The sequence below is a fragment of the Caretta caretta genome, chromosome 2, assembly GCF_965140235.1.
Source record: "Caretta caretta isolate rCarCar2 chromosome 2, rCarCar1.hap1, whole genome shotgun sequence".
Classification (NCBI taxonomy): domain Eukaryota; kingdom Metazoa; phylum Chordata; order Testudines; family Cheloniidae; genus Caretta; species Caretta caretta.
Genome location: NC_134207.1, coordinates 258124383 through 258142190, shown reverse-complemented (window position 1 = coordinate 258142190; position 17808 = coordinate 258124383). Strand labels below are relative to the sequence as shown.

General features: G+C 45.4%; 1 protein-coding gene across 13 annotated transcripts in view; it reads right to left on the bottom strand.

Moving 5' to 3' along the window:
* XIRP1 (xin actin binding repeat containing 1) overlaps positions 1-17808 on the bottom strand; it is a 50457-nt gene that overhangs the window by 12096 nt on the left and 20553 nt on the right. For 12 of the 13 annotated variants that reach the window (XM_048837495.2, XM_048837496.2, XM_048837498.2 and 9 more), the window contains 2 exons: positions 3169-3311; positions 1343-1396 (listed from right to left, as the gene is read on the bottom strand). In XM_048837495.2, the coding sequence (XP_048693452.2) occupies positions 1343-1396; positions 3169-3311 (197 nt within the window). The remainder of the gene's footprint in view (positions 1-1342; positions 1397-3168; positions 3312-17808) is intronic. The other variant, XM_075126028.1, reaches the window with a different exon arrangement.

Sequence of the window (17808 nt, the reverse complement as noted above, 5' to 3'; positions counted from 1 at the left end):
TGGGTGGCTGGAACGCTGCATGAAGTAGTCAGAATGATGCGTCTTAATCAGAGCTAGCCTTTCTCTATCTATGCCAAAGCCTTTTCTTACAACCTGTGCAAACCTACAGCTCCAGAACGAAGAAAAACTTCACTGCATTAATGATTTCCTCTGCTGTGGCTCTACCAGGTGTCCCATAGCTCCAGGTGAAACAACGATCGTTAATATGCTTGGAAAACGTAATGCAGATCAGAGACCTAAGATGAGTGACGTTTAACTTGGAATGACATAGGTATTGGGCCAAGATGAGAGTTGGTGTAAGTGAGAGCCCCTCATGCCCACTTGTGATCTGTAAGGGAGAGTAACTTACACAGCATGGAGCCAGAAGAAAATGTACAAAGGTGTACAATAAAGTAGTGTGTGGTCCCCTTTAACTTCCACTGCCTTAAACCCTTCTCCTCGTTGCATTTCCTTATGAGTCCTCACCTCTCTTCTGGCTCCTCAGCATGAGAATTAAACCAGTTAAGATGCAATTAGACTTGGTGGGCCAAATTCAGAGGTGATACATAAGGAGGGGAAAGGAAATCTAAGCAGGTGTAACATACACACTTTGAGGGGCCAGGAGAAGGTGTAAGTTACACCACTAGATTCCCTCCAGACCTATTGGGCCAAATTCTTCTCTTGGTTACATGGAAACATTGATATTGAAGTGAATGGGAGTTGCATCTCTGTGACATTAGAATTTTGTCTGCTTATACACTGACTTTGCTCCCTAGTATTTTAGCTTGTGAAGTTTGATTGTGGTATGGCATAATGCTATGTTGAATGCACAGCATCTATTCTATAGGAGATTTACTATATCTACTATAATCTATAGGAGATTTTACCAATGGGAGGTAGCTGATGCTAATAATCATTACCTAGGAGAGACCCTAATTCTAGCAGTCCATCTTTCAACACAAGCAGAAACCTTTGCATGCCATTAAACTTTGCGTATTTTTTCACTCAAGATCGGATATGTGCAATGTTAGGTCACTCGGTTAAACACACAAATACTTCCATTTTAAAAAAATGCATTGAACCTTAGTAACAAAAGACCAAAATGAGTATATTTCATGGCAAGTTGCAAAACACTGCAGCTTCATATGAGCTGATATATTTCTAAATTCCTGGACCTTTTTTATGTAAGGTGTTTTTGAACCCCATAAACAAGTTCTAAATACGGCTGGGTAGTTGAGATGTCAGACCTCCATATTCTGCATGAGAGCGCTCCTCATTGTCAAGCACAGCTAGTTAAATCACATTAGACACCAGTCCACAAAGACTTGGTTAGACAACCACACGTATTCTTAGCATTTCCTACCTTGCTTGCTTTCTGGCTGTCAAGACGATGAGCAGTGCTCTCCTTTGTGGTATTCTGAAAGAGAAATAAAACATAATTATATAGAACTGCACACATTCACATGTGCTCTGTGTGCGTGTGTGTCTGTGTAACTTACTAGTTCTTACATTAGACCTTTTTATTATTTCAGAATTATGTTTTCCAACACAAAACCCAGAAGAAGGCGTTATAATTGAAAACCAAGAATGCCCTAGTGGACCGGTAAGTGCATTGTGGACAGGTTGATTCACAGGAGAGGCATGGAGTGTTACATACATAAGTACAAAGGACGGGGAGCATATGGGAATCGGAACCTGCATGGATGAGAGCATTGTGGTGGGGCTACAATGATACTGTCCTCTGATTTAGGAGCAGGAGTGAGCCCTAAGCGTGGACCAGATAGCTAAGCTACTTGAGAGAGCTCATATTTAAACCATTGTTCTCAGCTGTATCCATTCTTTACCTGCCCCTTTTTGGTACCCCGCCCATTTGTGAATAAGGGAACCGGACGTGAATAGAGCTTCAGACTTCATGCTGCTCAGTACGGACGATTGCCCTAGGGCTTAACACGGCTGTGGATACATCCCCATCTGAGCTGGGAGCTGGGATTCCCAGCTTTGGTAGATGTACCGTCGTAGCAGAGCTGTGGTAGCAGAGACAGCAGCTTGGGCTAGCCGTCCCTGAGGTTCCAGGGCGCCTGGGTGGGTTTGGATTCAGGTGGCGAGTTCGAGAAGCCGCCCGTGCCATCCCAGCTACATTGCTACTTTAGGTGCTAGCTTGAGCAGAGCCAGCAGAGGATTAGCTGCATGAGCCAGGCGTGTCACCTCCCAGCTCGGATGTAGACGAAGCCTGACTGGATAACTTCCCCTCGCGCTGGGTTAGAGTGCACCAACTTTGTGCGTGCTGCTGCCCTGCCGGCACAGGATGACTTGACGTGGTTTTATATAGGTGCTTCATGGAAAGAAGATCCAAGTAAATGTCATAGAAAATCTTTCCCTTCCAGTCTGAAATTGATTTATCCATTAGGATTTAGCTAGGGCCTGATCCTGAAAGGTGCCGAGCATCCACAACATCCCTTGAGGTCAACGGGAACTGCGGGTGCTCAGCCTCAGTTAGGATCAGACCCTAGGGTCTGGCACCTTTTGAAGCCCCAATGCATATTACAAATTACTATGTGTATCCTACAGGGCCTGATCCTGCCCTTTTGAAGTCTATTGGACTTTTGCTATTTACTGCAGTGCAAGTGGGATCGGACCAGCAAGGCTGAGGATGACTTTATTTGTTGCTGAAATGTAGTCACCTCGGGGTGTAATACAGGAGCAATTTAACAGCACGCAGCAACACTGCTCAAGAATGTAGGGATGGGAGTGAACAAAATCACAGGCCGCTGAAGCTGCAAGAATACTGTAGATGCTTAACATAGGCACTGTACTTGAAGATGGTTATTAAATATACAGGATATAGAATTGTGTGTGTGTGTATACACACACACACACACATATATGAGTGTCTGCGTGTATATAATGTATATACAATATATGTGTGTGTACATGCATGTATAATATAACACACAACCCTTCTACCAGGGGCTTATGTATATATATATCTATGGTAAATTAATATGTTTTACAGCTCCTTGGCAAGAGAAAGATGGTGATTTTTGGAGGATTAATTCCATATTCTTCCAAATCTATATAAAACAAACATATTCTTTCCCCTCGTTATGGCCAGTTGCTGGGAACAGACATTGCTGAGATGCTTTTGGTAACTCATACGAGGGCCAGGAATGAAAAGCATGAGATACTTACAGACTTTGGGAGGCTGACTGCGTGAGCAGCTGTCTCAGACAGATAGAGAGCTGACCGCTCCTTCACGGAGGGAGAGGAGGGTTTCCCGTGTCCTTGGTGCAGTATGCGTCTAGTGTTGTCTAAAACTGACTGTGTCCTCTCAACTGAAACAGGGACAAAGGTGTATGTTAGATATACGCCAGAGTGCCGAGGCAGCAAAGAGGGCTGGCCTTATGCACAAGCGAGACAAGTGACTGCATGGGGTCCTGACAGGAGCCTCAGCAACTCCCCACCCAATCGCTTCAGCAACTCCTGTCCTAATTGCTCAGGTCTCGAGTGGCGGGGGGAACTGAGTGGTCAGTCACTGAGGCTAGGGGACCCTGCTCCAAGGACAAGTCGTTGATCTGTTTGCATGTTCTGGGACTGGATAGGGAAGCAGCCCAGGGTGAAATGTGTGGCAGATGGGGAGCCCTGCTGATCACAAGGTTCCTTCTTAGCTGTGATTCCTCTGGGTTATGAAAGAGACATTGAAACTTTCCAAACTCTCAAGGGGACAGAAATTAACTTGAGATGTGGATTGGGGAGAACTAAGAGATCAGACAGAAACTAGGGAACGCTGGAACCGCCATACTGGACTGGAGCATTGGGCCATCTAGTCCCAGGTCCTGCCTGTTCCATACCATGTGCTGGAAGAAAAGACCACATCCTGGCTGCCACCTGTGAGCAGCAAAAGACATATTTTCAAACAGTCTCCTCATTCTGTTGTCTTATCAGCAAAGCTGCATTTCTGTAAGGCTCGGACTCAGACCTCATAGAGCTAAGGCAATGCCACCTTGATGTTGGAATGCAACTGCCAGAAATGAGAGGGTGGGGGGAAATGAAACTCTTATTTACTTGAAACTTTAATCAACACCCCCTTCTTATGGCCCCATCACTATGCTACCTGTGCCCCTCACAAGTAGTTAGCTTCACAACTCCCCTGTGAGGTAGGGAAATATTATAATCCCCATTTTACAGATGGGGAATTGAGGCACAGAGTGGTTAATTGATTTTCCCAAGGTCATGTGGGAAGTCAGTGGCACAGCTGGGAATTGAATTTGGATCATGGCCTAATGCCCTAACCACAAGACCATCCTTCCTCCCTTATGATATATATCTGCTCTTCTCCTTGAGCTGCCAGGACCCACCCCAAGCATTTGCTAACATAATTCCAACATTGCCTTATGGAGAAGGCCACAGTCTGTTGCTTGCCCGCTTGCCCGCTTTGCTTTTCCAGCTAGTTCTCCCCTGCTCACTGTTACCCAACCAGTGCATGTGTTTGTAGCTAAGGGCCTGATCCTGAAGTCATTGAGAGCTTTGCCACTGACTGAGATGAGATCAGGGTGAGACCCTAATAGACAGATGGATATTGAAATGAATACACCTATTGTGGCCGATTGGACCGTGCCAAAAGAGATCCAGCACTCCCTAGTCCAGCCAATGTATTTCTATTTTGCTTTGTCATGAGTAAGGAAGGCAGATATCCCAAATGCGCGCCAAAATATCCCAAATGCCACAGCCCATCGCTTGTATATGTACAGCTATGTCCACATATGAATGCATATGGATATGTGTTTTCTCTCCTTGCTAGTCAAGATTTTATTTCCTCTCTCAGTACAAGAGAGGACCACAGCACCTTGCTGGATGCTGCACGCCTCTTAAAAAAACCCCAGTGTTTGTGGCACTGGAATTTACTGCAGTATTTACAGTGTTTTCTACTTGAACTACTGTATAGGAAACACCACAATAAATCCAACTTCTGCAGTGCAGTAAAGGTTGCTTTGGTTTTTACAGGGTGACCACTGTACGCATATTGACGGTGCTGAATAAGTAATAATAATAATCCTTTTGGTTCATTATGCAGCATTGCCAGCCCCACGCATTGAGTCAGGTCCCCAAGAACCACACCATTGGTTTAAAATAACGACACATTGAAAATAATAAATTGGAGGGTCATTTTTTTTTGCCTTCTTGATTTTGATCCTCAGATTTCACATTGTCAAGTTTTTCTCTGCTCACATCAGTGTGAGAAATGCACTTTTCAAAACCAATGGAACGCTGAGAATCTCACACAATAATATGACCCCAAGGGATTGGGCTTTAGGTAATACATCAGGTAGCATGAGACTCACAATAAAATCGTGAGACCTGGTGACAATGATACACACACACACACACACACACGAATGGTGTGACTCACCCTGCGATTATTGGTGACCCTTCTTGGCAGTCCATTGGAAGGTGGTAGGTCACATGGTGCCGGGTGTTCCTCCTTGCTTCCAGTTGCTTCTACAAATGCCCAGGCCTTTCAATGCAGAAAGGAGGTTGGGTACCTGGGAAGCAGCTGGAAACAATGAGGAATGAGCCTAGTTGGATCTGCTGGGGTCACTGGCGCATAAGAGGAGGAGAGGAAATAGATACCACCAGCAGAACATTCCAAATACGGGGATCTATCTAATTATTGCTTTTCTATGCAATACCACATCCGTATTTGAGAATGGGAAGGGGAGGATCAACAAATTGGAGAGGGTTCAGAGAAGATCCAGAAGAATACTTAAAGGATTAGAAAACGTGTCTTACAGTGATAGACTCAAGGAGCTCAATCTCCATTTAGTGCAACAAAGGGAAGGCACCACAGAGGAGCCCACAGCCTGGCAGCAGGGCTCACAGGCAATGCAGTGTCTGCATAGACACTGCATCATCCTAATTACATTGACCTACGCACTACGCCTCTTGTGGAGGTGGAGTTATTAGGTTGGTGTTGTGGGGGACTTACGTAGGCAGGAGCAATGCTGTAGTGTGGACGCTTACAGAGTTAAGTCTATGTAAGCTGCCTTGCATTGACCTAACTCTGGAGTGTAGACCTGACCTAGGTATGCAAGCAGGGTTTAGGACTGGGGGTGGAGCTTAATTTTCATCACTCCCTCCAGCCCCTCCCCTTACAAAGAAACACAGTCTATGTATGTGTAACACCAACATACTGTTTGTCGGTGGGTGGGATTGAACCTGGGACCTCTGAAGCTTAGTGCATGAGCCTCTACTGCATGAGCTAAAAGCCACGTGGCCCCTAGCTCAGGCTGTAGAGCAGACTCATTAATCTCTCTCCAAGTGGTCTTGGTGCCACTAGATGGAACAGAACACCACACCCAGGAGGTGAGTGAGTTACATATGTGTGAAATCTCTGAGTTGAAAATGATAAATTCAAACAGACTGATAAAAAGATAAAAATAGCGGGATTGATAATGCCGCCTGAAATTCAGATATACGGCTTATAGCTAGTGGGTCCAGGCACTTTAGAAATTAATATTATGGAGCTGCATAAATATTCTATAACCTGAAGCCATCCAGGGATGTGCTGTCTGCATTAGTTACCCTAGACATAGGTGCTGGAACTAAAGGTTCTGGGGGTGCAGCTACATTCCCTGGCTTGAAGTGGTCTCCATCATACGCAGCGTTTACAGTTTGGTTCAATGGCTTTCAGTATCCCCAGTACACAAATTGTTTCAGCAGACCTGCTCCTAGGTTTGTATTTTGGTGGTACTGCAGAGTACTGTTTGTTATGTGTATTCCCAGAGTGCCTATGAGCCACAGAAATGGACCAAGACAGCATTGTGCTAGGTGCTGTGTAAACACGGAACAAAGTGATAGTCCTTGTCCCAGAGAATTTATGGATATAACTTTTTTTTAAGCACCTAACTGAGATTTATAGTAGATTAAATCATATGCCTAGCAGAAATGAATGACTCCATTGCTAGCATGTGGCAAAATTCTTTTCCTGAGTGCCGCAAGCATTTGGATCCACTGAATGAAAGACCAAAGGGCTGCTCTTTGGATGATGGACACAGTTAGATATAAGACTTTCAGTCAAGTCTCTTCCTGTCATTTTCTTTCTTTTTCTTCTACGGTGCTTGGGATTTGCAAACCTGCTCTTTGCTTATCACCGTCCCGAAAATCACATGCCTTAGATATAGGGAGTTAAAAACAGCAGCATGAGCTGTGTGCTCTGAAAGCATGGAAAGTATGCAATGACCCACAGCTTTGCAGGACAGCATGGGCACAGCAGCCACTCACTAAATTGCTAATTATAGATAATGGCCCACACAGCTGAGAAACAACAATTCATCCTGGTAACCAGAAAGCCAGGCTATAAACTGTCTGCAATTATTAAACAGCATTTTATACGGGGTCTAATTATTTGACATTCAGACAGCAACTGGAATCCCAAAGCGCTTCACAAACTATAACGATAACTATATCGTCCTAGTGCAACGTGGCCACCTCTGGGGCAAACCCTTACTGATCACAAAAACTGCCATGGAATCTCTTGGGTCTGGTTAAAATGTTTGAGACCCTAGATCGCAACATCTCATCCGAAAGCTCTAGTAAACTGTACGGGACTCAATTTTCTACCTTCCCTCGATGAAGGGCCAGGCTGACGCCGCTAGAGTTTGTTTTATTTATTACAGCCATCCCAGTAGCACTGGGCAGATGCTGACATAAATAAAACAGACCCTGCTGTGGCCCCAGGGAGTCTAGGGATTTAAAAGCTGATACTCTGATCACGACAACCACCCTCACTGGCCGGCTGATTAAAATGTGCTTCCGTGACCGCTGCACCCTGCAGTCAGTCCTGATTAGGAAAACCTGCCGTTGATGATTTCACTGGGAATTTTGCTTGAGTAAAGATTGTAGGATCTAGCTCTGATTTGGTTCCCATTGTAGACCACATCAAAATGCCCATTGGCTCCAATGGAGCTGGAATGTCGTGGAGTATTTATAAATTGAATCTGGGAAGCAGCAATGGTTTCAGTACCCCGGCAAACACCTCTGGGTAGTCATCTAGTTCTGTTAGCCGTAACCTTCAGCTTGGGCCAGCTGGCGGGCTCAGCTCAACAGAGGCCTGGAGCAGCAATCGAGGCCCAGGAAAGCTGCAGGCATGAGCTGAGATGCAGTGGGTAGAAGTCTGCAGTGGCCCAGCAGTGGAATAGCAGGAGGTGCTGCAGGCCTGCTGAGTATCAGCGAAGTGTATCAGTGGTTAGCTTGCACAGTGCCTGTCTGAGCTACGCCCAGCGCCAGCTAGCAGCCATTAGTCTGTCACTTTTCCAATTATTTAATTCATCTTTACCTTAAAACACACGCCTATGGCCAGAATCTCAGCTGTGTAAATTAGTGTAGACACATTCAAGTTAACGGAGCAATCCTGATTTACAGCTGCTGAGACTCTGCCCCGCAAAGTACAGAAGAGAGGACCAAATTCATCCCTGGTGTGACTCCACTGAAATCAGTTAAATGACACCCGGGGTAGAGTTTGACGCGTTGTATATTTCTGTTGTCAAGCCTGTGTTTAAAGCACATTTTAGCCTGGTGCTCAGTCTCTAAAGCTAGACTCAGAGTCTCCCAATGTTACAAGGATTTTGGAAAGCTGCATAACACAGAACCTGAGAAACCTATACTTTTCCCTGCTTGGGAAATTATGCATCATATTCATTCATATTAATTGATCAGTTATTAAACTTCATGGGGGGGGTATAGTGATAAGCCCTAAATCGTAAACACAAACAGGCATTTAACCACTTGACACTGTAGCTAAAACCACCAGAGCACACTGCCTTCTATTGAAGGTAACAGTACAAGATGAAGAAAGCGTCAGAGCTACATAGGAAGAAGGTAATGATGATGCAAAAGTCAATGCAAAATTTTCTTTTCTTTTCTTTTTCTTAACTATGTTAGCTCCAACAGCCAGAATCCCAGTAAAGGAAAACAAAATTATTTTGCCACTGAGAAAAAAACCTATCTTTAAATAAGCTAGCAACCCTGATTGGCTTCTCCTGCCATTAAACCATTATGTGCTGTAGGGAAACAATGCCACCCACCTGTTAGTGTCCATCATCTTTCTTGGTAGGACTTTTCGTAGACCGGCTAGCACCACCGTCCCCAGTGAATTACTGAATGACTGAATCACCAAGTGAAAACCAGAAGCTGCAAGCTCAGCACCCAGTCTAGCTGAGATGGTCGGCTAACAGCATGTCATCAGCTTTGCTCCTGAAATCATCTGCACTGAACAAACACAGCTGCTAAGCAAACGCCCTTAGTCCCACCATCTGAACCCCACCTTGACCATCCCAGTAGTGGTGATTCAGGTATTTCCCTGCCTGTTACTGTACAGTGGGATGGCGTAATGGGATCTGAGCTCTGCCGTGTGGGCTAATGTGTTTGCAATTTGTTTTTACAAATCCAGTGATGTGAAGTGTGAAACTGAGCTCTCAGCTCAGTAAACTCACATCTACGCAAGCCAGCAATGCCAGGCAAAATAGCTTCCTCTTCTTGCTCTGAAAGTGTGGCTGATTATAGCCACTGGAGACCTCGCCTTGCATGATGTTTCCCCAGCCATGGGGAAATAGGTGGCTACTCTTTCCAGTGGGCTTTTCGGAGCCCTGTTTGTGCCAGTCACTAGTGTGCCATGAGTCATTAGCAGACATGCACTGTGCCTCACTAAACTGAATGTGAAGTGGTTATGATGAGCAGCCTGCCCTTTCACAGGTCTGTGGAAGTCAGAGCTGGCAAAGAGCTCTCTTTCCTCTACCTGCCAACGCAGGATTGTTCTCCATGGTATGTTTTCTACCATTTGCCCGCTCTGTTTGTCAATACCTCGAGCGGTGGGGTAACTCCGTGGATTAAGCAGTTTAGCGAATGAGCGTAACCCACGTGGCTGTATGGTCTTTGCATTATTCCAAGCTGGCTGGTTTTGTTGCATAGAATCTCTAGAATCCCAGCTATTCTTTGCTGCATGGGAAGGGCTCGGAGACACCCAGTTGCTAGGTCCTCTGTGGGGAGCACCCAACTAAGGAGCTGCTTCAGACTCCTCAGCAGTGTGTTTGTGTGGCCGGCTGGAGGGGTGTTCTGCAGCGTTCTTTGCCACTGCCCCCACCTCCATCTCCACGAACCTCACCAGGTCACCCACCCTGTGCGTTCGTGAAACCTGGGAAACTCACCATCAGCCTCCATGAGATGGAGCCAGCGCCGATCAGTGACCCCAGGCCTCAGTGTTTGTGCATCAGAACCACAATTTGCCTTCACCCCAGTTTTAATGGATCATGTACCTGTCGCTAGCATTGAAAGTCAGTTGTGCTGAATCACGCCCTTCCCCCTGCTTCACGGGGAGATAATCAGTCCCCTGACAAAAGGCCTGCTCAATGCGAGCGCCACTCATGTGGCTGGTCTTGTGGAATCCTCATCGCTGGGTAAGCACTAATAATAGCTGGAGAAGAAGCCAGTGTGGCAGCTTAATCTGGGAGACTAGGCGCTCATTGGCCCTGTTAAATCAATGGGAACAAGTTCAAATCTCTTCCTCCATTCTGTGCTGTGACAGCCCATTGTGCTGCTGTCAGTTCCTTGATCCCATCACTTTGAGCAAAGGCCGATGGGCCTTGTTCAGCCCCGCGCTGGGTCCACATTCCTCATGGAATGATCCAGTGACACTTTTGTCACTGCGGTGAATACTAACTATGTGGGAAGCAGATGGGGGAGGGCAGGGGAAGCTCAGAGGACTGACCAGGCAGACGAAATCACTCTCCCTTTCTGAGGACCAGGAGTTTCCACAGCTGGGCTGAAAGGGGAAGTGATCCTGGGGATACACCCCTGGAACTAGTGGAACATGCTATAGACCTTCTATTGGCGTGAGGGTGGGGGCACAGGCAGGTTTTCTTCAGGCAGCTCAGCAGTGGATAAAAGTGCCTTTCAGCTATTTCTGACTTGTCTGCCCAACTCCAACTTGCTGTTGAGCATTTGGGAGACACATGAGAAAAATCATTCAAAGGCCATGTGCTGATTTTGCCAATGTGAGAAGAAAGGGCAGCATTTGGGGAGGGCAGGAAACAGCTGCTTAAAGTGAGGCTGCTGGCAGGAAAGAATCGGGAACACTGATGTCCAGAGGCTTCCTATTTATTCTCTCTTGCTCCATGCCTTCTGGATCAGGTTTTTGCTGGTTTGCAAACTGCCTGTTTCCCTCTAACTGCCAGTTTTGCAAAGTACAGTTGGAATCTGAAATTCAAACTGGGCTCTTTCTAGGGATGGGCAAGCATGGGATAGTTCATTATTGCCAACCACAAATAGTCAAAAATGATGAGTCTGTTCCCAAAAAATCATGACATTGGCCTAAAAATCACGAGGTGGTTTTTTTTAAAAATATATCTTGGGTTTTTTTTTCCTTTCTGGTTTTTGACCCTTTAGGTGCACCTGAGTCACATTTCCAGCCTTTTCTCCACAGCTATGAGGGCTAGAAATGTCCCTTTAAACAAAAAAGAAAGCTGAGATGCTCATGTATTCACATGACTCCAGCAACTGGGGCTTTAAGGAAAACACTAAGTAAGTGAGCTAGTAACGCTGTTTTCAGATTGCAAACTCTTTGGGGTAGGGATTGTATTTTATAATGTGTGTGCACAGCAACTAGCAGAATGGGGCTCTGATATCCGTTTTTGGGTCTCTAAGCTCTGTCATGGTTGGAAAAGCTTGGAAAAGAGGCGACTAAGGAGGGGTATGATAGAGGTCTATAAAATCATGAGTGCTATAGAGAAAGTAAATAAGGAAGGGTTATTTACTCCTTCTCATAATACAAGAACAAGGGGCCACCAAATGAAATTAATAGGTAGCAGGTTTAAAACAAACACAAGAAAGTATTTTTTCACGCAACGCACTGTCAACCTCTGGAACTCCTTGCCAGAGGGTGTTGTGAAGGCCAAGATTATAACAGGGTTCAAAAGGTAGCTAGATAGATTCATGGAAGATAGGTCCATCAATGCCTATTTGCCAGGATGGGCAGGAATGGTGTCCCTAGCCTCTGTTTGCCAGAAGCTGGGATTGGGTGAGAGGGCATGGATCACTTGATGATAACCTGTCTGTTCATTCCCTTTGGGGCACCTGCCATTGGCCGCTGTCAGAGGACAGGATACTGGGCTTGATGGACCTTTGGTCTGACCCAGTATGGCCGTTCTTATGTCATAGATGCAAATAAATGATCATAATACAAATCTTTACCAAAAATAAAATATAAATCAGCTTTTTTTTAAAAAAAGCTTGGATTTAAACATCCTCTTGCAGAGGTTTCAACCCACCTGTTGCATAGTAACCTTGTATTAGTGCCTTAGAATCCTGTTGCAACATTGTGCTAAATACATGTCAGCTGGAAAGTGAAACTGACTATAAACAAAAGAGCAGAGTGAAATGCAAAACAAGTAAATACAGAGCAGCTCTGGTGGAAAGGAAATTCTTTCAGCTTTAATAATCTAAGGTGTTATGAGCAAAACAAGTTAGGATTTAAATATATTCTAAATGGCCAAGATTTTCAAAAGTGACTAATTTGGGTGCTCAGTTTGAGGCACCTTAAATGGGCCTGCCTTTCAGAAAGGCCCCAACCATTGAAAATCAGGCCCCTTGGGCGGCAGGTAGCGGAGGCCAGGCTGGGGGAGGCTGTGCCTTCCCAACCAGCCAGGCTTGGCTCTGCCCACACTCCGTCCCCTGGGCTCCCCTTTGTGTTGCCACTGGGCTCCAGGGGCTGGTGCCACGCTGCACGCTCTCCCTCCCAGTGCTCCCAGGCTGGGGGGGCTGGCGGCCATGGTGGGGGGCTCTGGGTTCCGGGGGCGTAGAAGGGGCGGGGCTGGGAGCTAGCCTCCCCAGCCCGTAGTTCCTGTGCTGTCCGTGCAGGCCCGCTTTTAAGGTATCAGAGGGGTAGCCGTGTTAGTCTGTAGTCACAAAAGCAATGAGGAATCCGGTGGCACCTTAAAGATGAACAGATTTATCTGGGCATAAGCTTTGGTGGGTAAAAAACACCAAATAAATCTGTTAGTCTTTAAGGTGCCACCGGACTCCTCGTCCCTTTTAAGGTGTCTCAAGTTGGGTACCTTAGAACTGAGGCAACCAAGTCATTAGTCACTCCTGAAAAATCCTGGCCATATAACTTGAATCTGACAGTTCTTTGCAGGTGGCATCTCACAATTTAATACTCCCATGCCATTTAAAGAGGTCCCGAGGTGACTCAGTAAAACGCAGCCCTGGACTGACACTTTGAAGCACTGGGCTGTTATTTTTGGTCTTTGTAAAAAATTCAGGCTCGATGGAATGCAGAGACACTATTCCTGGGGTGCAAAAAATGCAAAGACGCTTCCCCAAGTAACAGCTGCTCGTGGTATTGCTGACTGGAGAAGGGTGGGGGGTGCTGGCAAGGGGGCAACTGGTGAGAAAGATCCATGCTTAGAGAGGGCTTTAAGCCACGCCCAGGCAAGCCTTCCAGGCATTCTGAATTTAATTGACTAGATGGATGAAACTATGGCTGCAGATTCACAATTGTTTTACCAGTGGGGTCACGCTTTGTAGTCAGCTTCCATTTGTAAAGGGTTGAAATAAATGATTAGCAGATGTTTTATTCAATGTTTAATAAATTATTATCGATTCTGTCAGGTCAATAGGTTGCTCATAACCATGCCTTATAACCATCTATAACACTTCTGATGTGCTTAGTAGCCTATCACAAGAGCTACTCTTGTCTGTAGCACTCTTGTAACGTATATTAATAATCTCTTAACCCTTTATGAATTTTAGTCTAAAATGTGATCACAAATGGATCCTCTGACTATTATTTAAATTGCCTTTTTTGTTCTACTTTTCTACCATACACATCTCTTTAATATCTAACTACCAATTATTAACTATTACCGTTGTTGTTTTTAGCTCTGAAACCCTGCAACCAAGATCAGTGCCTCATTGTGGTAGGTGCTGTATTTACCTACAGGGAGAGTCCGTTCCCATCCCAAAGAGCTCACAATCTCAACAGTAAGACGGACAAAGGAATATTATCTCCAGGTTATAAAAGAGGTTAAGTGACGTTCCCAAGGTCACGCAGAAAGTCTGTGACAGAGTTAGGAACTGAATTTCACTCTCCTGAGCCCCAGTCCAGTGCTACAGACACAGGATCATTCTTCCAATGGAAAACTGATCTTTATTTAGATGTGACTTTTTTGATAACTTATTCTCTTAGGCCTTGTCTATACTACGGAGGGAGATCGATCTAAGTTACACAACTTCAGCTACGTGACTAACTTAGCTGAAGTTGATGTACTTAGATCTACTTACCATGGGGTCCACACAATGTGATGTTGATGGGAGATGCTCTCCCATCAACTCCCCTTGCGCTCCTCCTTCAGGTTGAGTACAGGAGTCGATGGGGGAGCGATTTAGTGGGTCTTCACTAGACCTGCTAAATCAACCGCTGATGCATCTACTGCCTTGCCTCGATCCCCCAGTAAGTGTAGACAAGCCCTATAGTCTCCTTCTATGGTGCTTTTTGACTCATTGGTGTGACCTGAAGCTGAGCAAAGAGTTGATTCCTAAAGGTTCTTCCACCCTGTGTGTGGCCAAACTACAGCTGACAGCGTCGTAGCAGTATCTTTGCTTCTGACAACAGCACTTGGAACAGTAGTACGGAGTTGGCCATTGGTTTCAAATCTTAATGCGGAGGAGGCTCGCCTTTAGTGCTAGGAATGCCATGCCTTTTAAGGCAGCTCTGTTCTAATTACCATGAAGTGACATCCTGAGAATGTCAGGACAGGTCTGAGCACTGTATGTGTCTCCTTTTGCTGCATGTACTGTATGTTTCTGGGATGCAGAAGGAATCCCAGTACATAAAGACAAGTAAATATCTGTGCCCCATAGAAAGGGGTCTGACTGTATGCCTTGAAACAGTGTTTGCAATGCTGTTGACCTTACAGGTTAGCTGAGTGGAGATTTATGCTCTGCTATTGCATGCCTGTCACCAATTAAGTCATAAGTAATTGCTTCAAAGCTTTCCCATATTTTCTGTTAATTTAGCGGTGGTAAATTATCATATGCACCCATGAAACTATAGACTGTTCTTAGTCAGTAATGGGCAAGAGATCTATCTTCTGCTCTCAGGGGTATCGGAACAATTTTTATAGTGGGGGTGCTGAGAGCCATTGAATCAAATTGTAAACCCTGTATATAATGGGATCCACTTCAAGCCAGGGGGTGTGGCAGCACCCCTAGATCCAGCACTTACGTCTGCTCTGAAGAAACTAACCCTATTTCAAAAAATCCCAACAATATCTGTAAAAACCAAGCAAGCATAGCCCTTGTATTCCACTAGCATTTCCCACTCTTCCCAAGAGAGGCAAACTGTTAGCTAGGATTTGGGGGCGGGGGGAGGGTGAATGGAGAAGGGGGGAAGAGGACTGCCTATAAAAGAGCAGAAGAGTGAAATCCTACTTTTTTCATGTTGGTGTTCTAGAATAGCTCCACATTTTTTGATCCGGGCCCCAAACTTCTCCCCAGTTCAGGGGATGTGTTTGCATCCAGTTCTGATAACAGCGTTAAGTTTGTGGCACCATTTCAAGTCCACAGACAAAATCTGATTGTTATTATTTGTTATTTATTTATATTACAGTAGCACCACAGGACCACTCATTTTCGGGCATCATTGTGCTAGGCGCTATACAAAGACATGGCCCCTGCCCCACAGAGCTTACAATTAAACATGATGTGAAGGGAATTCTGCCCTTTAACCGAGGCATCATGAACTGGCCAATTCCTCACAGCAGTTGTTGCAAAGGGCTCAAGCATAGAGATCTGAAGGTGCATACTCACAGATCTATTGCTCCCTATACAAATGAATAGCTTCCAGAATGTATCTCCTTTCTCAAAAGCCAGCTGCTCTCAGTGCAGTTTTGAGAGCTCCTGCCTGGAAAAGAGAAAAATTCCTCTGGGAAATCCATTCCTTGTGGTAGGGACGGAATAAAGAGGATCTGAGCTGTGCCAGGCAATGAGCTCTCGAGAGACCAGGAAGTAAGTGTGTGTGGGGGTGGTACTTAATAACCTTGAGTCACCACTGAATGAGTTAGTGGTTAGTAGCTGACACTATGGAATTCTCTGTGGGGATTTCATCTATGACATCTTTGAGAGGATGAGCTAAAGGACAAAATCAGCAGAATGAAATCAACATTAGCCCATTTCCTATGGGTATTGTTGGGTGCTTAATTATAATCCTATTTTGTTACTTTCCAGACATCTCTGTGTCTCTCAGATGTGGTCTGCACGCAGGTTTAGTACTGGTATAGCTATGGCCATTAGCGGTTGATGTGTTACTGATTACATTTATACCATTACAACCCCTCGAGTGGACGTGTTATACTGGTATAAAGGTGCCTAATACTGGTAGAGGTTATTCCCAGTCCCACGTAGAAGTAAGCTGTACCAATATAAAACACCTTTAGACTGATGTGCCTATGCCCGCACTCGGGGCAGTTTTACTGCTTTAGCTATCCCGGGATAGTTACAGGGTACAACTTCTGTGAGTAGATGAGCCCGCAGCTTTTCAGGAATGTGCTCAGGGAATCATCTTGAGCTTCGTCTGTTTCCTTTCCTTAGAAATAACTAATAGTTCAAGGCACTTATGGGCCTGAATGTGCATCATAACATTTCCCACCCACAGCCGAAGGTTCTCTTTACTCTTACTTAGACTAGCAAACCATCTACCACCTGGTGTCGGCCCAGGGGAGCTTCTTCTCATTTTGTTCCCCTCTTTAAGTAGCTGTTATAGCAGATGGAATCTCTCTCTCTCGTGCTCTCTCATTTTTCTACTAAAAAAGAAGCTGTTGAAGCTGTTTTTAGCCAATGACTGGGAGGGGAAAGATCAGCCCTGTTGTCCTTGCAGGAGTTGGCAGAATGCCAGTGGGTAAATCCCAGAAAGAAATAAGAGAATAAACAAATGAAGAGCATATTTTGCATGTCAATAGCACCTGACAATTTAAACCTGCTTGACCACAGGATAAAAGGTAGTATACCTCTTTTAGAGAGACACAGGGCCAGGTCTTTGGCTGATGTAAATCCACTGACGTTTGCGGAGCTATGCCATTTTACACCAACCGAGGGTCTGGAGCAAAGAGGTTAAGGGACTTGTCCAAGGTCATGCAGTTAGTCAGTGGCAAAATCAAGAATAACCCCTAGGATTCCTGACTCTCAGGGTCCTGCTCCACCCATTAGACAACACCTGCACCTTAGAGCTGCAACTCTGGTGCCCATTAAACAAATAAGCAAAGAGAAGCAGCAGTGCAGGAGAGAGACTGAAGGTACAAAGAATCTGACAGATCTATGGGCTTGTCCAAAGGCGCTTACTGGGCTGGACAAGTGAATAGAAGTGACAAAAGGATTTCCAAAAGTTATAACCTATAAGCCTGATCCTGAGAGGTACTGAGCAACCGCTGCTCCCATTGACTTCAGACAGGAGCTGTGCACCTCTCAAGAGCGGGCCCCTTGAATGATCCCTGGATAGGGACACACAAATGCTTTCTTCATTGTTTGATGTGTGGGAGCATAGAGGGGGGAATCAGATTCTATCCTTAGCAAAATCTATGCTGCCACTTGCTCCTGAAGGGCGTAAATTGAAGTGGGACCTGTTTCATCCTGAACAGTCTTCAAATGCCACATAGATGCAAATTAGCAAGTCACATGCGGTGTTACCTCTTAGAATATCATCATCTATCTAATCTATCTATCACCACCGCCATCTGGCTAGCTGATGTACAGAATGCACGGACCTTGCACAGATTGTACACCTGA